The sequence below is a fragment of the Rhinolophus ferrumequinum genome, chromosome 10 (assembly GCF_004115265.2).
Source record: "Rhinolophus ferrumequinum isolate MPI-CBG mRhiFer1 chromosome 10, mRhiFer1_v1.p, whole genome shotgun sequence".
In the NCBI taxonomy this organism is placed as follows: Eukaryota; Metazoa; Chordata; class Mammalia; order Chiroptera; family Rhinolophidae; genus Rhinolophus; species Rhinolophus ferrumequinum.
The window spans coordinates 34025019-34044185 of record NC_046293.1 but is presented as its reverse complement, the minus strand read 5'-3'; the positions used below and the strand labels follow the sequence as shown (position 1 = coordinate 34044185).

General features: G+C 35.1%; 1 protein-coding gene across 1 annotated transcript; it reads left to right on the top strand.

Annotated features, from left to right (window-relative positions):
- Positions 1-5589: 5589 nt before the first annotated feature.
- On the top strand, positions 5590-18385 carry LOC117028888 (sulfotransferase 6B1-like). Its single transcript, XM_033117714.1, has 6 exons — positions 5590-5828; positions 7940-8124; positions 10894-11020; positions 13605-13699; positions 13853-14039; positions 18125-18385. Exons 1-6 carry the CDS (start codon positions 5684-5686, stop codon positions 18241-18243), a joined length of 858 nt encoding a protein of 285 aa, XP_032973605.1. The 5' UTR covers positions 5590-5683; the 3' UTR covers positions 18244-18385.
- The last annotated feature ends 782 nt before the right edge of the window (positions 18386-19167 follow it).

The following is a 19167-nucleotide window of genomic DNA, read 5'->3' as shown; positions in this document are numbered from 1 at the left end:
CACGTGCGCGCGCGCACACACACATTAAATAGCAGAGTGTTGTAGTAATGTTTGTCAGTTTCTGGATATTGAAATATTTCCTCAATAATTTTAACAGCTTCATTGAGGTATAATTGGAATACAGTAAACTGCACATATTTAAAGTATGCAGTCATCATATATCCACACCTGTGAAATCGTCATCATAACATGAGCATATCAGTCACACCCAAAAGATGTCTGTGTCCCTTTGTATTTCTCCTTCCTGTTTCTTTCCACCTCCTTCCCAACCCCAGGCAACTACTTATCTGTGTTCTGTCATTATAAACAAGTTTATATTTTTAGAACTTTATATAAATAAGATCACACAATATATATTGTTTGTTTTCTGACTTTTTTAATCTGGGAAAACAATTTTGAGATTCATTCATATAGTTGTATGTATAAATTGTTCATTCCTTTTTATTGATGAATACTATTCCATCATAATGGATATACCATAAATTGCTTATCTATTTACCAGATGATGGACTTTTTTTTCCCTTCAGTTTTGACTATTACAAATCAAATTGCTATGAGCTTTCATGTACAAGTCCTTGTGTGGATGTTTGTTCCCACTTTTCATGCCTAAGAGTAGAATGGCTGGATCATGTAGCAGGAATATGTTTAACGTTTTAAGAAACTACCAAATTGTTTTACAAAGTGGTGGTACCATTTTAAATCCCTGCTTGTGGTTACAAGTGTTCTAGTTCCTCCACATTCTCACCAAAACTTGGTATTGCCAGTCTTTTTAATTTTAGCCAATTAAATTTAGTCATTTAATAAGAAATATGTGGTAATATCTAGATAAACTGTCACTGCTCAATCTCCAATTTCTTTAAAACCATTGCTCCTTATATCTATATATCTATATCTATATGTATGTCCATGTCTATATCTCTACATCTCTATAATATATATCTATATTATCTATATCTATATCTATCTATCTATATGTTTTGTTTTGTTTTGTTTTTTAGCTATTTCAAGTTGGAAAGTAAGCCAGCATCCTGTTATTCCATCTTTGCCAGAAACCTCCTTCAATTTAGAGTAAAGATAAGAAAACACTCCATGAGACAAAGATAAGACAATGAAGTAAACAGGCAAATTAAAAACAAATTTTTACTCATCGACACTGTATTTTAGTAATGGCTGTATCTCGATTCAGCTGAGAATTTGCTTTCCTGGTGAAGACAATTAGCAGTATCAGAGCTCTCTTAGCAAATTCCTCAATATCTGTACTCCTTGGCCAGAGATGATTTCTTTTCACTCACTCATACAACAGTACATGTTTAGACTCTCAATGAGGACCACCCCTTGCATATAGAAAATGGAGGCTGGCCCCTCATCAGAGAAACCTTCCTGATCACTCAAATTAAAGTAGCCCTCCAATAATTCTATTTTGTATCACCATGGTTTTGTGTTTTACTTATCATCACTAGATATTTTCTTGTTAATCTATTTTTTTAAATTTTTATTATCTGTCTCCCTGAACTAGAATTCTCTCCATGAAATAATGTACTTTTCTGTATTATTCAGAGTCTATTTCCTATAGCCAGAATAATGTCTGGCCCATTGCAACTGCTCAATAAAATATGTTAAATGAGTATTTTCTGGCTCTGGCCTTGGAGCTATCATTGTTCCAAAAGAAAGTGTTCTGGAAAAAAAAAGAAGAAAAGAAAAAGAAGCTAATAAAAATATTAGTATCACAACATAGCTCCAGGTTCACTCATATCTACTGTGGATGAAAAAGGGGTTCTACTCAAAGTAACCTCACAGGGTGATCTGATCATAAATTCTTAACTGGCAGGTCATGGTGAATAGTCATGCTCCAGGCATATATATATATATATATATATATATATATATATATATATATAAATATATATATTTTAATTCAGGTTTATTGGGGTGACAATTGTTAGTAAAGTTACATAGATTTCAGGTGTACAATTCTGTAATACTATATATCACATTGTGTGTTCACCAACCAGAGTCAATTCTCTTTCCATCACCACCATGTATTTGATCCCCTTTACCATCATCTACCACTCCCCTCGGCCTTTACCCTTTGGTAACCACTAAACTATTGTCTGTGTCTATGAGTTTTTGGTTTTTCATTTGTTTGTATTGTTCTTTTGTTGTTTTCAGTTTTATATACCACATATCAGTGAAATCATATGGTTCTCGACTTTTTCTGTCTGACTTATTTCCGCAGCATAAAAATCTCAAAATCCATCTGTGTGTCACAAATGGTACTATTTAATCTTTTCTTACGGCAGAATAGTATTCCATTGTATGTATATACCACAACTTCTTTATCCAATCATCTATCGAAGGACACTTTGGTTGTTTCCATGATAAATGGTGCTTGGAGAATTGGAGAGCCACGTGCAAAAGAATGAAACTAGACTACTATCTGTCACTGTGTACCAAAATTAACTTAAAATGGATCAAATACCCAAACATAAGACAGGCCTATGTCTTTAGTGAAAGGTTTTTAAGCTAGCCCTGTCCATTGTGCTTGTGCGTTGAGGTTAACAAACCCTTGAAATACTAGAAGTAATACCCCTCGAAGGCATAACTACTGAAGAGAGCACACAATCCTAACTGTTCTGTAATCCAATCCCACTTTTCTTTTCCCCACCTTCATGTAATTCTCCTTAAATTCCCTCCTAACTGCAAGTATATAGAAGAAACTGCAAACTGTTATTGTGGAAGCATTTGAGATCTTGCTTCCCAGCAATTGATGTCAGTCTGGCTTAAATAAACTCATAAAAATTCTCTACAGATTTGGACACTTCTTACGGGGACACTACACTCTTTATGACTTTATTGCTTGTGTTACCTGTCAGCCTTCCCTGAAATCACCTTATCTGATTCCTTTCTGTCAGTTACTATTCTTATTGCTTCATATTTCCTGTTCTGGAATTTTTTTTATCCTGGCATGTAAAGTTATCATCATACTCTCCCTTGGTATCAAAACCATGGGGAAAGAAAGATAACCTCTTTCTTTGAGTTTATTATTTCTGTAAACAATCATTGCACTTCAAGTTTTTTTCTCCCCCCTCACACTCCACATCCTAATCCTGAATCCCAGACATTCTTTCTTTACAGTTCTATACATGAAAATGCCTTTTCACTAACTTGGCTTCCTACTCAATTCAAGCCAAGCTTTTGGAAAGATGCCTTTACTGGACTCCAAAAGAGAATTGCCCAGCTGAGCCCAGTAATATCGTAAAACTATGAGACATAATACATTGTTGGCATAAGACACTACATTTTTGGAGTGGTTTGTTACTCATCAAATAGAAATAAACAGAAATTGGTACCTGTATGTGAGGTGTTTTTGTAACAAAAACCTAAAATATGTAACATTGACTTTGGGACTGGACAGTGAGCAGCATATTGATAGCTCATGAGGAAACTGTTTTCCAACTCTTGAAGGACAATGAGGAAGTGATTGTTGTAGGCTGGATGAATGAGGCTGTGAGTTATGTATGGCAGAACAATTAGCAACACCCTGAGTAAATATGGAAAACAGAGAGTACTTAACATGTGGCTTTGCTAAGGAGGCTTCCAGGCAGAATGTTGAAAGCAATAACTGACTTCTTCTAGTGCCTATAAGAAAAATAGAAGAGAAAGAGTTGAACTAAAAAAAGAATCATCAAGTTTTATATTAGAATTTAGTGGAAAAAGGGTCCACAACAGTCTTTCTGGCTAGCAAAACGTTCTCAAAGTAAGAAATGATCTCAGAACAAAAATCACATCCATGGCCCTACCAGCAAAACGTGGTGTCAGGATAAATATGAAGTCAAGGATGTGGCCATAAGATCCTTTGTTGACACTTCTGAAAGATTAAAATGTGTGTGTCTCATAGACCTCATAGGTCAATAACAGGCTTTTAAAAATATTACGGGCACATCTCTCAGCCCTTATCTGCTAGACAAAAAGCTTCTGAGCATCTGAAAGCATCCTGATGCTTATTCCAAAGGAGAATGTGGCATATTCTGAAGACGTTTATGGGTGCGGCTTTTGTCTCACGGAGGGAGCACCAATAATAATCACAGAAAACACACTGTTTTTTAAGAACATTGTGTTGGGGGAAAAAAAAGCCAAAAAAAACCCCAAAACCAAAACAGCCAACCAAACAAACAAACACACAAAACCAACCACCCACCTACTTAGGTTTAAATGTTGCTAAAATGCAGAAATACAATTTATTTTCATGTATTGACCTCATAATCCAGTAACCATACTCAATTTACATATTCATTTTAATCATTTTTAGATTCTTTCACATTTTCTATGTTGTTGACTTAAGAAATGTCCAAACCTATAGAGAATTTTAATAAAAATTTATTTGAGTCAAACAGAGGATGTACAACTGGAAGTAAGATCTCAATAGATTGAAATAAATGCTTCAAAGAATAGCAGTTTGCAATTTCTTTTATGCATTTGAGAATCAGAGGAAGGTAGGAAAGGATTACAGAATAGTTAAGATTATGTGCTGTCTTGGGGATGGTCACATGGAGATTGGGTTACAGGGTAATTAACCTAGATGCACAGAAACAATAGACAGGGCTTGCTTAATGCAAAGATAAACTTTTACTAAAAAGTTATATGTCTGGGGCATGACTACCAACCATGACCTGCCCAGTTAGGAATTTATGATCAGATCACCCTGTAGGTTACTTTCCATAGAACCCCCCTTTTTCATCTACAATGTATAGGATCATTCTAAATTTCATTTCTGCCACTATCAGGTATGTCTTTCTTCTTTAGTTATTTCTTACATAGTAGACCTCTACGTTTTTGTGTTCTGTTCAATTAAAACGCTGATCATTTCCTTGTTGGTATAGATTTCTTTTAGCAGTTATACAAGCAAACAAAAAAGACTCAATTATGGTTTTTTGAAGCAGCTGGACACTTCATGGCCATATCTAATTGAATCCAGACAGTAATAACGTGACAAAAACTAAGAATGACTCAGACAAGAGTTATTTAGGTCACCAAAAACTTTCTGTGTATGTCAAAGTTCTAGATATCTCTTTTCTGCCTTAGGTTTCCTGATTCCCACGTTATCTTTCCTAACGTGTTGCCTGTGACGTTTACCTTAGTCACAGATTTATCTGTCAATTCTTACGTAGAAGAATTTATTTTTTCTCATTCCATTCCTCTCCTCTTCCCAGAATGCAGTACTAGCTACTTCCTCTAGGCTGTGTTAATATTAACAAGTTCAATTTTCCCAATCACTTCCACAGTGATGTAATCCATTATAGGCACTAAAATTCTTTCCTTATTTAGGCCAAGGGATTTGATTAACGTTAGTCCTTTAATATAATGATTACATTCTGATAGCTTGAAAGCTTTGTATGTAAATGATTCTGAGTGACAAGTGGAGGAAATATTTTGTAATATGTTATCAGTGAAATTTAGATAACATCTTTTTAACAGTAGACTTTGGCTTGTGGGGTCATGGTTTAAAAATTACACTTGTGAAAATTGCAGAAGGTATATATATGTTCCTCTACTTGGAATGTTAGCTCAGTAATTCTAAGATTACATTGCCACTGAGCTAGGATAAAAATCAAGGACCATACTTGCTCTGTGCTTTGTATGAAGTTAGTGTTTAGTAAATAATTTTTGATTAATTTAATAAAAGATGTCATCCCAGAACCAGTCAAGTGTTCTTCATAAATTCAAGGAGATCCTTTTTTCTACTATGTCTTCAGAAGAACTTCTAAATTCCCTGGATTCCTTCAGTGCAAGAGAAGATGATGTGTTTCTGGTTTCCTATCCAAAATCTGGTAAAGTTTATTTTAATGTATTTTTTAAATGTAGAAATACAATAGTAATAGTAATATAATAATAATTTTTACCAAATATTTGTTTTTCAGAATTTTCAAAGGAAATTAAAGTATTATAAATGCTTATTTTAATGAAAAATTTTGACAGTAGAGAGCCAAAAAAATTTGCTTTGCGAAAATTCAACTGTAGAAATTAGAGCTTTACTACACTCTTGTTTCTCTAGCTTATTCATGAAAACATACAAATGCCCATATCTATAATAAGCATAACGTTTGTAACATTATAAAGTTTTCTTCCTATTTTGTGCAAGACATGGTGATAAATACTGTTTGTTCAATTTATGCTTAATGATTGATTTATAAATTAATTTTTTTCTTCTGTGCTAATAAGAATCATAAATATTTTTGTTATTAAAGTTTATACCTTATTATTCAAAGTTTATTCCCACATATAGGTATAGACTCATTATTATGAAAGTCATTCTGTGACTGATCAGAATTAATCATATATTATTTTTGATTCTGAGAAGTGACCAGAATATATCATATCCAACTTCCTGTTGCTAATTCCAGAATAGTGGATGTGTGGAGATGGGCATATGCCTGTTATCATGGATTCAGCACCTAAGAACCAAGCTTCCTTTGAGTTGTGTGTGCACTGTAGTCTCCCCATTTGATTGTAAGTCAGGCCCAAGTAATCCTTTCATTGGATGACACAGAGTTCACATAGGGCCAGATCTCTCAGGGTGCTTTTTGAGAATAAATATAAGCCATATATGTATCTCTTTTATTGGAAAATATTGCTGCAAATGGAAATTAAATGATTGCCTCCAGAATACCTCAGTATTCTTTCTATGCAATATGTTGTTCTGTGGATAAATATATCTTACCTTAAATTAATATGTTAGTTTAGAAAGTAATTTATGATACTTTTAAGGTTCTTGGAACAGGGGGCTAATTTATACCATATATAAGGCTTCTACTGTACATATTGGAGCCTATAATTGACAACTTCCCGTTAGCTGCCAGGAGGTTCCCTTCAGCAGCGCAAAACTTGTATTCTCTCTTCTTCATCGGAAGAAATCAGTGTATTTTGTTCAAATAATACAACTATCACTACTATATGAGTCACTTTTGTATGAATGTTATAATTATAAATGTAAATGTTTATAATGTATAATTATAAATGTTTCAGACCTTAACATTATAACCTAAAATAGTCTTAAATTTAAAACATATAATGCAAAGGAGAGCACTGTTTAAGCTCTAAATATTTATTCAACTGCACATTTGTTAATATTGTACCTTATTGGAATAACAAGGAGATAAATGGAAACTAGGGCTGATTTAAACTCATCAAGGACATTGCTTTCAAATTAGCAAAACATCCTCCCCACCCAAACTTCTGCTTCTTGCTGGAGCTTACTAGTGTCTAGGACGTTGGAGCACATCCACACGTGCTTTACGTCAGCACACAGTGGTATTCCTTCCAGACCTCACGGTAGCAGGCTTGCATCTTTATGATGTTTGAATATACCATTTGTGCATTGTTCAAATGCTTTGTTTGCACAACTACTCACTCTGTGTTTGTGTACAAACAAAAATAAGATTCAGTGTCTGTCTTCAATGGGGCAATGCGGAGACAGACATGAATATACTCAATGGCAAGTGTACTCTAGTGTGTGCTGCTTTGGAGGGACATGAATGGTGAGCAATTATGCCAGGGGAGTGGGGCTCAGAAGACAGTTTTTAAAAGAGCAAGATGCGTGAGCTTGCAGGACCAGTAGGAATTGTGTACGGAAAGATCCGTGTGTTTGTGAATTGGAGAAGGTTTTAGAGATGAGTGCTAGAGCATGGAAGCGTATTTCGAGCTGAGCAAACAGCATATACAGTTCTCATATCTCTTCACACTTTTAAAATGTGATTCTTCCTGTAAAATGAATTAACATCATTGGTGTTTCAACAGATTTCAATGGGTGTCAAGAGGTAAAACTATTTAAAATAAAATGAATGCATTCATTGCTTTTATAACCTTATGCTAATTAGCTATACTCGTTTCATCAAGAGTGTCATTTAATTAAAAATGCATTTCACTTTATTTTTGTATGAAGGCACTCACTGGATTGCTAAGGTCATCGAGAACATTCCCAATGCTGAAATCACTCTAACATCTCCAATTGAATTGGGAGACATTTCTAAATTTGAAGAGCTGAAAATGTATCGTAAGAGAAGAGTTATTCCAACACATTTGAACTACAGCATGCTACCAGTGGATATTAAACAAAAACAATGCAAGGTAAGCTCAATACCGAAGGGCAGAAGCCTGGGAATGCCGCAGAACTGAGCTTGGATTCTGGCTCTGCCACTTGTCAAGCTGTGTGACCTTGGAAAACTGCTGATGCTCTCTGAGCTTTGGTTTCCCTACTTAATACAGGAATAATGGTATCCATCTCACACAGTGTGGCAAAGATTGAATGACCCAATGCATGTATAGGTGTTACCACTGTATCTAGCTCATAAAATTATTTTAATGATTTTTCAGTAATGAAAGAAATGTGAATTGTAATTACACTAGACAAATCTTATTCTATTCTGAATCTGGTTTTAGTCTTCTTACTTTAAATATTACTGCCTAAAGAAAAAAAATTGCCTTAATATTATTTTAATGATTTTATTTATCATTTTTGCAAGGGGTTACATAGGAAAATAATTTAAAAATTGTATATAAAACACTAAAGAATAGTACCTCAAGCTATTTTTAAAATGCACACATTATTATTTTAAAAGTTAACTATAATTTAAAAGAATATTTTATATTTTTATGTATCTCTTATTCAAATTTTTTTTATGGAGAGATTCGAATGGAATAAGGTTAAGTAGAAAGCATGTTTTAAATATGTATATATACGTATATATACAATCTCAATTAATTAAACATATACATATACACGCATAATAAAAGTCTAGACGTAAATATGTTAACTTGCTGAGTGGCTTTCTATGGTATGCCATTAGGGTTGGATTGGCTTTTCTTTACAGGTGTCTATATAAGGAGTAGTTTCAGATTCTGTTTTTATGAGAAAAAAAAAGAATAACATTTGAAAAGCAAAGGCAAGATCCAGGTGTCCATTGTTACAGGGTCTCAGTAATAAAGCCTCTTTAACCAATGTCAGCCATATTCCAAAAATAAAAACAAAACCTACCAGTCATATGTTTTGCATAAATCAAAGCAGGTCTTCCTATAATTATAACCCTATGACCACAATGTCTCTATGCATACCATCTACTCTTCTCCAAAGTAAACACAGTAAACCAGAGGCAAATATCAGAGTTTTGCTTTTATCCCCAGTAAATCTATCAGAACAGGTGAAGGTGTCCTAACTTGATTACACGATCACTCAACCGTGCATTTTCATTTCAAACATTCTGTCTCTAAGACAGAGAGAGAGGTTTGGGGAAAAACAGGAGTCTGGGGAGCTCAATAACCCTTCCTGGGGTAGAGCAATAGCATTGATAACAAATGGCTACTAGAGACTGAGCTGTGTTTTATAAACACATTACAAAAAAATGACAGGAGTGGGACTTTTTCCTTTCATAAGCAAAGAAACTGAAGCTCAGAAAGATTAGGGTGCTTTGTTAAGCCACCGCTATAAAGCTACAGCCTTAAGGTACAACACTTTGAGCGTGACCCTTAATGGGGACTCTGGTTGCCCCTGGCCTGAGAAGAGGATGACATCCTCTGGTGCTGATGGCTTAGCCCTGAGGGCTTCATGCTGGACCAGCCTTACCTGTGCCCGCAGGCCCTATCAGACAGGAAGTTCCCTTTCCAGTCGTTCTCCACCAGCTCTCAACCCTACGAGGCCTCCTGTATTTTCTTCCTAACCTTTGTCTCTCTTTTTTTGTTTCCAAACTTACCTACATGAAATTTATGTTTTTCAGCTCATTTCATGATATTTAGTTAATATTTAATTTTTACCCCAGAGTACTATTCTGCCTTGCCTTCATATCCTTCAACTTCCCCTTAATATTTCTCATGATTTCTTAGAATACATTCTTCTGTGTGTGTTTTTTAGTATAATTGATATATAATATTATATTAGTTTCAGATGTAGAATATAATGATTCGATATTTGTGTATGTTGTGAAATGATCAACACAATAAGTCTACTTACCATCCGTCACCACACATGATCCCGTAACCATTTTCTTATCTAAGTAAATCGTGTGCACCCTGATTGTCAGTTAAAACGCAAGTAGACCATCTGGTACTCGTGCAATGTTGACCATAACTGAAGAATAATCCTTTTATAGCCAGCTTCTCACACTGGTTTCCTAAAGTTTCTTATATGCTGTATTGCACTCTATACTTCCTTATTGAAACTCTCATAACCCTGCTTTGTCAAGAGTGTTCCCTCACCTGACTGCAAGTTTTGAGAGGGCTGGAACCATTTCTGTCTTGCTCATCATTATATCCCTTGCACCTGCAACATTGCACACTGTGTGGTATACAGTAGGTATTAAATAAATATTTATTGAATCAAATTAAATTACAGTTGCAGTGTTCATGTAAACTGAGAGGGTATCTCAGATTCCTTATGCTTTTGGTGATTAAATTGTAGAAAAAGGAAATTCCAAAACATCATTCTTCTTATACATAAGAATAGACAATTTGTAAGACACCTTAGTGTATGTAAATCATGCTTTAAAATAAATGGACATTAAAAAGATAGTCTCATCCTACAAATGAAGAGGGATTTCTCATGTCTGACTCTAGAAAGATAGGACCAAATTTAGCACATAAATTGAAATAGTGGTTGATGGGCGGGCCGTATCAGCCTCACCCTGAACCTCCTGAATTATAATGTGCATTTTAACAAGATAACATAATGATTCTTATGCACATTAAGTTTTGAGAAACACTGGCTGAAGTCTGTGTTTAATAATCAGCTGAAGCTGCCAAAAAATCATGACTTGCACAGGTAAGTTTTGCTGCTACATTCTTTTAGGAATGTTTTGTGTTGGTGCTATTTCCACCCAAAAATAAATTAATTTTTTTGTTTAACAGATTATTTACATCATTAGGAATCCCAAAGACACAGCTGTTTCTTTATTTCACTACTACAGAGATAACCCTAATCTCCCTGGCGTTGAAACCTGGGCTGCATTTTTAGAGCTTTTCCTAAAAGGAAACGGTAAATATGACAATGATTATTATTCAAAATATACAGTGAACCTTTCCACTCAAAATGAAAGCATTTTCCAAGAGTTTAAATGGATCCTAATGCCTACTTTCAGAAATACATTTGAATAGATTATTCTTTTATTTTTCTAAGCAATTCTTTCTCACTTTGCTTCTTCAGTCTTTTTTTTTTTTATCATCTATGGGTAGTACATATTACCAATTTCTTATTAAGCTAGTTTTAATGTTTTCAAAACAGAGATTAATTCTGATCAAGCATCTCTTGTTTTCACCGACCATCAGTCTTTTCAGTGAAGTAATTATGCATTGATTGGATACGGTGAGATATAGATGAAACCTGGACAGGTAGCCTGAAACATGTTTTATATGTACCTGCATATAAAACAAAACAGCACAAGTAAACAATATACACAACCATGCCCCCCTCCCCAACCCCGAATAAAACAAATGTGAAAGAATTAGCCAGCCTGGCACTTGGTTTTATGAAGACTAACAGTAATTTATCCTGAAAACACCACAATGATACATTATTTGATTGAGCTGAGTAGCACATATTGGTCTTGCTACCATGCATGACCTTTAAATTTTTCATTTTTCCTGATTCAGTGGTGTCTGGAGCACTTAAAAAAAAACTATTTTGCAAAAATAATATACCAAAACAATACAGAAGTTAGAAGAGACATGATTTAGAAATGGTGTATACCCAGAGGATCTTGTCTCTTACAGGACTTAGAGTAGATCTTAATTGCTCGCTTTACTGTTTTGCTTGTAAATTGTTAAGCTTTTGCTTGTTAATTTAAAAGAGGCCACAGCTAGTATAACCTTAACATGAAGACGGTGGGAACTCACCAGCAACAGGGTTTAATACTGTGTTTTGCTATATTCCCTGTGGAAGAATATGCTATTCTCACACTATTTCAACTCCTCTATTTCCTTCTTATTTATTGGCATACATTGAATAGAATCATAAAGTATCAGGAATAATGGATACATTAAAGGTCCTCTGGTTAAAACACCCACCTAATGTTCGAATCACCTTTACAACCTCTCCAAGAATTGTGGAGGCTAAGTTTGAACTTCTTAACCTTGACAACAGGTTCATACCCCACACTCCTGCCCCAAAGCAACACATTTCTTCTGGGTGCTCCTAAATATTAAAAAATAAAATTCTTACCATGTTATACATACGTTTAGCTAAGTGCTATGCAAACATGATCTCTTTTCGTTTTCACTGGAACACATGAGGTAGATATTGTTATCCTCACTTACAGGTGAGGAAAACTCCGACCTTGGGAAGCCAAACAACTTGTCTACAGATGTGTAACTATAAGCAGAGCCAAGATTTAAATTCAGGGGTCAGCTCCAAAATCCTTGCTCTTACCACTGTGCATAACTTGTCCAGGCCCAAACCAAAACAACATAAAAACTGTCCCCCAATCAGGAACTTGTCTTCCACATGTTAGCCTTCTAAATATTTGAAGATAGTTAGCATGCTTCACTCTGCTTCAATTCCAGTTTTGGAATAAGCAGAGTTTAGATACATAAATTGGTTTTTTAAAACAGATCTTGAGCCCGCTTTTTCTCAAGGAAAAAAAAAGAGTCGCATTTGTTTTCCACTATTACACTCTGTGGCTCACCATTCCTCTCTCACCCTGCATGAGCTAGTCTGACCGTATCTCTATAATTTTGCAGTGCCCAGAAGACAAAACAGCCTCTGGGGATGGTCTGACCAGGGTAGGGTAGAGTAGGCCTGTTACTGCTCCTGTTCTAGAGATTCTTTTTCTATGAATGTAACCACAGAAGGGCCAACCCAGGCCATGTGCAGGGAAGCAAACTCGCCTTTGTTACCACATTTTCAGGAGTTGTAGCAGAATATCTGGGAAGGGCAGAGTGTAGTTGGAAAAAATATTCCAGGTGATTCTTTCTCACCTTAGGTGAGTTAATAGATTTTTAATTGTAATGCGATTTGACCTGTAAGTATTCTACAATTGGGTAATTCAGCCTTGAACTAAGACACCTGAATAGAATTATTATTATTATTAATTCTTCTTCTTCTCCTTCTTCTCCTTCTTCTCTTTCTCCTCCTCTTTCTCCTCCCTCTCCTCCTCCTCTTCCTCCTCTTTCTTCTTCTTCATTTTTTTCTTCTTCGGAGAAGTTTATAAACTTTTTATGCTAAGAACTTATAATTATGAAAAGCTTGTCACTTTACAAGAAGAAATTATATAATCTCAATGCTTCTCTATTTCTCGTAACATCCAAAGTAGTTATCAAAACGCAATTATAGGGAAAATGTGTATCATTGTATTTCTCTTGTCACTTCTCCTGATGATAAAAAAAAAAATATTTACTACAAATAAGAAAAAAACAGCATAGCCTTATTAAAAGATAGAGCCATCCAGCTTCATTTCACAATATTGAATTTAGTTGTAACAATGAAATCGAGCTCTTCTAAAGAAAACTGTTTCATTACACAGTCTAATATGCATGTGCCTTACTCTGAAAACTGCTGAAATGGGAAGAAGCCAGGGACCCAAAGCCATAATGTTTAATATTAACACAATTTGCTTCTCTTCTAGTTGTATATGGATCCTGGTTTGATCATGTTTTAAGCTGGGAAAGCCACAGAAATGATAAAAACATTCTATTTATCTTCTATGAAGAAATGAAGAAGGTAAACCCTTCCAAACATTTCAACAATCAAAATTTTAGTAAAATTAAGCTAATACAGGAAATTGATCAATGAATTCTGTTTTCAGGTTTTAAGGAATGAATTTGGTGTTTTGATGAATTAACACTTTTTAAAATTTATTTGCTTATTGCTCAGGATCTTTCTAAAAGCATAAAGAAAATAACGACTTTCCTTGGTATTAATGTGAGTGACGGCGAAATTAATCAGATCTCTTGGAAATCATCATTCAGGGAAATGAAAAATAATGCAGCCAAAGAAAACTGTGATCCAAATAAGACCATCTGCGCCCTCACATCTAATAAGAACCTGGTATTTAGGAAAGGTAAGTCAGAAACAGACGTATGTGGTGATTTGCCTGGGACTTATATTTGGAAGTTGTTCTAGTTTACCATTTTTAATCCTCATTTCATCATTGTGCACTCCATATCTCGTACAACAGATTACACATTGTCATCCATCAGTGAATGTTTATTAAGTGAAATTCTTGAATTGCATTCTTTCCAGACTTTGAGATTTCCATGGCCAGTTAGGAACCAACTGAGAGAAAGAGACAGGTGTCAGACAGCTGGAATGATCAAGTTATTTGAAGAATGTATCTTAGGTCTGCCGCCTAATGTGTTTGCTAATAATTTACCCTGAATGTTATAAATATACGCTTAGTCACAGCCGATCAAATGCAGTATTATCCCCCCACCCGGGCAGGTCACTTAGAGCATGGTGGAGAGGTACACATGTTTTCTTTGGGAGAGAGAAAGGAGCTGGTGAAGGAGCAGTGCATTTTCCCAAACTCACCAATCTAATGACTTACCTGCAGAAGCAATAAGGAAAGGGTGGAGAGAGAGCTGGGATTGTTATCTAAGGACATTCCTTTGCATGGAAACACAAAGAGAAGGAAATAAATCTCCATTAATTCCTAACTTAGAAGCAGCTTGAGTATATCTGGATATAGAATAGCTTTGAAATCTATGTGAATTTTCATCGAGATCTGGAGGGGAAATGATTGAACATTTTTCAAAATTTTCATAACTTTCAAAGACAAAATTTTCTGCATTTCTATACTCAGGTTTCTTAGTAGAAAACACACATTTCTTTCCATTCTTTCGCTCAACTGAATATAATTCTCCCCAAAGCAAATATTTGCCAATTCATTTAGATCAGATATTATCTCAACTTTGCGAATTATTTTTTGTCCTTTTTGGTGGTTCATTTTTTATTTCCTTGTAGTTGCAAAACTATGGCTGGGAGGGAAAAGATAATTCAATTCAGCAAATATAAATTAATAAACCATTTTCTAAGAACTAAGATTTAAAAATGGAAAAAAATTCAGTCCTGTCCTTCAGAATGTTATAGTCTAAGCAATAATACAAGGTGATAATAACTCTGTTACTAGTATGCGCAAATGTGACTAGCATCATAAATAAGAGAGAGATAACTTTTTTCCTGGCAAAGTAGATGAGAGGATTACATTGGATTTAGGACTGGAAGCATGAGCAGGATTGTACCAGGAAAATGATAGGGACAAAATACATTCCAAAAAGAGCTAATAGCAGGAAGGAGAGCCACCTGGAATTCGATGGTATTTTCTAGAAAGAGCAAATAGTTTCATGTGCTAGAGTGGTGTATGTATGATATGTGAAGCAGAATGACGAAAATGAAGATTGAGGTCAGAGAGAGCAAAAGCTTTGATGGACATCATTAGGAGGTATTTTTTCGTTTTTTTCCCCTAGTCTGTTTGCTGTTTTAAGAAGGGACCTGACATGTCAAACGTGTGTGCTAGAAAATAAAAGATTCAGAATGGAAAATTGATTAGAAGAGGATGCAAGCAGAAAGTCCAGGAAAGAGGTTAATGTAATAGTACAAGTATGAAACCCTGATGAGCGTAAATTGGGCAGTGGCAGTGAGTCGCTGTTGGGCGATGCCCAGCTGGGAAGGCAGTTCAGGAGCTATCCTCAGATTGTGGAATTTGGTAAAAATGTTCAGGGTGAGTGGGAAGGGCTAGTGGAGAAAAGGGACAGAAGAGCGAGCACTGGGACCCTAATATCAATGGGAATGAAACAGCACAACAAGCCAAGAAAAGACATCAGCCATAGTTAGGAAGAAAGTCAGAGTCAAACATGCCCATTTATCTATCATGAGTGAATTCAGAGAGTGGGGATGAAGTCAGGTTGAGGGATATAAAGAGATGAGAAATAAAGGAGGGAGCAGCACATAAGGACCGCTCTTCTAAGAAGTTTGATAGCGGAGGATAGGAGCAAACTGATATGGGAGCTTGAGAGAGAGGCAGAGTCAAGAAAAAGATTAGGAGGGATGGGAGAAAGAAGATAAAGGGAAGATAGAAAGGGTTTAGAAAAGAACACGTGAAGGAAGGTGAAATGAGCAAAGCGGAGAGAAGCAGAAAGAGATCGATAGGGACCATGGTAAAGAGGATGATGATAAATGAGGAAGTTCTGAGGCTTAGTGGATTCCAGTATTACTGTTATCTTTTATCACTGCCCTTTGAAATCTGGTTAGCAAATTCTCAGAATTCACATATCTTATCCTAGTAACTCTGACCTGCCATCCTTGTGGCTCTAGCAAATATTTCCAGGTGAAATCATATCAACATATAGCTGACAACATTAATTCTAATGCATTTAAGTTCTATCTAAAAGTGGTTTCTTTATATTGGGTCTAACAAAGCACAGGTTAACAGCAGAAACACCCTCACTTTTATCTCCTTTGGTTTATATGTATTTTCTCTAACCTATATATATATATAGCTACTATATTATTTAAAAAAAAAATTTTTTTTGAAGTAAAAGAAAGTCAGAGTGAAAAAATAAATCAGAAAGCATGCAAACAAATGTCAGGTCAAATGAAAGGAGACAGCAATAGTTTAGGTGCGTTGATATCAGAAACCAGAAGGGAGAACCAGGAAGGACCAAAGAATATTGACAAGTAACATTAATAACGTTAATATTATTCTTCTAAGGGCCTCATGAAGCCCCAATTGGTGTGTTTTTGGAGCAATAGTGTTTCCTGACTCTGGGATCTTCCCTCTGATACTTTCTCCCCGCCCTGGCCCCCCTTTTTTTCCCAAACAGAAAAGGTTTTACTCGTTGTTGTTTGTTTGTTTTTAAACTCAGTCTTTTGGACTAGGAATCAACAACACCAAATATTTCTTAAGTTGTAGTATATTTCTTTGCTGTAAGTGACATTGTCTGACATTCAATCAAACCATGGGTTTTATTGAGCACCCACTATATGGCACGGGATTCAGTACTGCAGGGTTCAGTACTGCAGGAATACACATGAATACATCACAGTCCCTAACCTGAAAGAGTTTAAGCTAATTGCAAAGAAAATATAACAGAGACAAATGTAAGACAGTCTGTAATGGAGGGATAAAATGATGCATTACTGGTTCCAGTGTAGCTACACCCCAGGGATGAAGCTTAGGGCCAGAAGTGGCAAAAGACCGTGGTGGACAAGATGCAGGGTCCAGGTTTGGCATAGTGTGCATAATGGAGATGAGAAGGGCAGTCTTTAGGGGTTGGCACTGCGGCCAAGGCTGAGAGGGTGACGCACGGTCAGGACAGGCCAATGGACTGTATGAAGTACAGTTGACCTTTGAGCAACACAGGTTGAACTGCATGGGTCCACTTATATGCAGAGAATTTTCAATAAATACCGTAAATGTATTTTCTCTTCCTTATGATTTTCTTAACATTTTCTTTTTTTTTCTAGCTTACTTTATTGAAAGAACACAGTATATAATACTTATAATGTACAATATCTGTGTTAATTCACTGCTTATGTTATCAGTAAGGCTTCCAGTCAACAGTAGGCTATTCGTAGGAGTCAAAAGTTATACACAGATTTTCCCTTGGGGAAAGGGTAACCCCCACATTTTTCAAGGCTCAGCTGTATATATTTTATTTCAATTTCCAAACATGTTATATGGAAGGTGAACATGTCATACAAGTTACTTGGTGATTATATTTTCAACTCTCTGTTATCAATATTGTAAAATAAATTTCCTTAAAACGAGACCAATTACTCACTCCTGTGATATGTTATCAGGGAAATAAATGAAGCATCATTAAGTCCACTTTGTCTGCTTTACGTTTTGATTGTTTAGCTGAGATACTTGTTTTCCCTGCCATCGTAAAACCTAGGACAGTTACATATTTTTAATCTTCCTTTCTTTTTAAGAAATAACTTTTAAAACTGTACAAATTAATAGGTAACTATTACTGAAGAAAGTAGAAACAACAGATAAACAAATGAAGAAAAGAATAATTCTCCCATCATCTTTATCACCAAGAGATAAAATTGTTCATATTGTATTATAAATCTGACAGATTGCTTTTCTGAACATTATACATTTAAATTGGTTCTTGTCTGATATATTTCCAATTTTTCCAGGAGCAGTGGGTGATTGGATAAACTACTTTACTTCAAAGCAGAAGAGAGTATTTGATGAACTATTCACAGAGAAAATGAAACACAGTGAACTAGCAAGACACTTTGAAGATTACTCTTAATATAAATGGAAAATGAAACCAATTTCCATTTTATGAGATACAGTACTTGTGGAATATATAAATATTTTTCACCAATGTGGAAAGCAGATATTTCTTTTAGTGAGAAATGGACACTTTATGAATGCGTCAAAAATGCCATGTGTGAGAGACTATTATTATCATATTTGGTGGTAACAGAGAATTATTAATAAAATGAAGTATAAAATTTTTCAATGGATGAATCATGTATCTATTTTCAAGATATTCATAAGGCAAGGAGATTACTTCTATTCAGAGAGCATATTACTGTGGGTGTTCTATAAACTGCATTAACGTACAACAAAAGAGGTGAGGGATTATCTAAAATGACCAGTGTCTGAGAAGTATCTATTTTCGCCTGTTTGGACCATCGTGACCTCTAGAAAAACATTTTTATTTCAACATTCCTTGGGGTCCATGTAGAAATATTCTCTAGGGTCATAGAAATGACAAATATAATCTTACTAAGGTGGAAACACCTAATAGGTAGATTATAACAAATTATCACAATCTGGTATACTGGTGAAATGAACAATGAAAAGATACTCTTTTACATTAAATAACATTGGTGTGGCATTCCAATATTTCCTTTATCTTTAATAAAGTCAGTTAAGTTACAAAATTTCTTATTTTCCAGTTTTGAAAGGTATAATTTTCTGAGGTGTTTATTACTTTTTACAGTATTTTGAATGTGTATTGTTTCTCTCAGTAGCATTTCTAGCATTAATCCAATCTGTGTAATTCTCTCTCCTATAATGAATATTATTCTGTAGCTTTAACCTAGAGGATATTATAGGCTATTTCAGTGAACTTACTTAGTTTAGGATTATTACCTAAATGACAATACGCCGGTTATGAACATCTATGTCATATTGTTTACATCTGTGCCATAACTTAAGACTAACG

Coding starts and splice junctions, on each gene's coding strand:
- LOC117028888 (XM_033117714.1), top strand. CDS start 5,684: ATGTCATCCCAGAACCAGTCAAGTGTTCTTCATAAATTCAAGGAGATC. Junction 5,829..7,939: donor GGTTTCCTATCCAAAATCTG/GTAAAGTTTATT, acceptor TTTTGTATGAAG/GCACTCACTGGATTGCTAAG. Junction 11,021..13,604: donor GCTTTTCCTAAAAGGAAACG/GTAAATATGACA, acceptor CTTCTCTTCTAG/TTGTATATGGATCCTGGTTT.